The sequence below is a fragment of the Myotis brandtii genome, unplaced genomic scaffold (genome assembly GCF_000412655.1).
Source record: "Myotis brandtii unplaced genomic scaffold, ASM41265v1 scaffold1875, whole genome shotgun sequence".
NCBI classification, from domain to species: Eukaryota; Metazoa; Chordata; class Mammalia; order Chiroptera; family Vespertilionidae; genus Myotis; species Myotis brandtii.
The window spans coordinates 184136-185959 of record NW_005356961.1 but is presented as its reverse complement, the minus strand read 5'-3'; the positions used below and the strand labels follow the sequence as shown (position 1 = coordinate 185959).

At 57.5% G+C, this 1824-nt stretch overlaps 1 protein-coding gene across 4 annotated transcripts in view; it reads left to right on the top strand.

Moving 5' to 3' along the window:
* PRICKLE3 (prickle homolog 3) overlaps positions 1 to 1824 on the top strand; it is a 10963-nt gene that overhangs the window by 2844 nt on the left and 6295 nt on the right. For 2 of the 4 annotated variants that reach the window (XM_014538264.1, XM_014538262.1), the window contains exons 4-5: positions 1 to 69; positions 797 to 980. The exon at positions 1 to 69 is cut by the window's left edge and continues 1 nt beyond it. The exons of 1 other annotated variant lie outside the window; for it this stretch is intronic. In XM_014538264.1, coding sequence (XP_014393750.1) covers positions 1 to 69; positions 797 to 980 — 253 coding nt within the window. The remainder of the gene's footprint in view (positions 70 to 796; positions 981 to 1824) is intronic. One more of the 4 variants, XM_014538263.1, reaches the window with a different exon arrangement.

Below are 1824 nucleotides of genomic sequence, written 5' to 3'. Positions count from 1 at the left end.
CCCAGACCGTGGCCAGCCCTGCAACTCCTGCAGGGAGCAGTGCCCTGGCTTTCTGCTGCATGGCTGGAGGTAGGTGACCATCCCAGGGCCTTGCCTTTGTCAGGGCTCCACCCTCAGGAGGGAAACCCTCAGAGACTTAAGCCACGCCCTTGGCTTGACCGTGGTCCACAGAGGAAGCTCAATCAGGGAAAAAGCCTCACGCTCTGATTCAGAGCCCCGCCCCCTGACTCATTCCCTATTGTCTGGTTCCCAGGAGAGCTCCACCCACGACACAGCCCCGCCCCAGAAGTGTCCTTCCTCAAGCCTGAGTCCTATCCCTAGGGAGATCTTTGGTCCTCCACCCCCCTTCTTGAGTTTGGAACTCCTCTCCCAGATCCCTGTGCCCTAACTCCTGGAGCTCGATACCCCAAACAATCCATAATGTACTACAGACAGAGCCCTATCCGAAAGTTCTGAGGCTCAATACAGGCTAGAGCCCACCTCCAGGGAAAGTTCCCCAAAAATGTCCAGAGCCTCTCCTGAGGGGCAGCCCCTAGATGTATAACTCCAATCTCAGACTCAGAACCCCAGCCCTACTCAGGCCCAAGTCCCAGAGCTGAAAGTCAGAGCTGGCCTTGAGACCCCACAGCTCCATCTCTTCACCTCCTCCACCCAGGCTCACAGCCCCACCCCCAGGCCCAGAATCCTTTGGTGGTGATCATCCGCATGTCCCTGCCCCTCAGTTGGACTTTCTTGGGCTGTCAAAGGGTCCAAGTTGGCTACCCTTAGTAATTGACCCCCATCCTGGCCCCCTCAGAAAGATCTGCCAGCACTGCAAATGCCCTCGGGAGGAGCATGCTGTGCACGCAGTGCCTGTGGACCTGGAACGCATCATGTGTCGGCTCATCTCAGACTTCCAGCGCCACTCCATCTCGGATGATGACTCGGGCTGTGCCTCAGAGGAGTATGCCTGGGTGCCCCCTGGTCTCAAGCCAGAGCAGGTGACCAAAAGGCACCATCCACTGTTGCTCTCCAGTGGGTGCACACACACTCAAGTAGAAACCTATTTCTGGGGCAACACTAGGGTGTGTGGTTAGACTGTGCCTGTCTTTCTGATCCCTCTGAGATCTAGAGGTGATCAGCCCCCCAAAACTTGAAGGAAACCCTGAGAGATCACTGGGCCAGCTCCTCGGGCCTGTTCATCCATTCCTGTTCTACCCCTTACCTCAGGGCTTATCGTAGCACTTCATTCACATCTCCATTGATTAACCCGTTCAACAGTTATTGAACACCTACTGCATGTCAGACACTGTTCTAGGTGCTGTGAGGACACAGCAGTGAACAAAATACAATATATATATACTAGAGGCCTGGTGCATGAAATTCGTGCAGGGGGGGGATGGGGTCAGTCCCTCAGCCCGGCCTGCACCCTCTCGCAATCTGGGACCGCTGGCTCCTAACTGCTCGCCTGTCTGCCTGCCTGATTGGCCCTAACCGCCTCTGCCTGCTGGCCTGATGCCTCTAACTGCTCTCCCCTGCCGGCCTGATCATCCCTAACCACTGCCACCCTGCTGTGTGTGTGGGTCCTGGGTGCAGGTATCCAGCTCCCTCCTGTCAGAGTCTAGGGCACACCGGAGGACCCAGAGTCAAGTCCCCACCCACGCATGCGTGCCTCTAAATCGAGAGAGACCCAGACCTAGCCGGCCCCACCCCCATCAAGCCCCACCAGCACATCACATCCCTAGCCAGTGCTGGGTGGGGATGCAGCGTCAGTCACATCCCCAGCTGGCGCCAGGCGGGGATGCAGCCTCCTGCTGATCGGTTGTTACGGTGTGAGGGCATGAT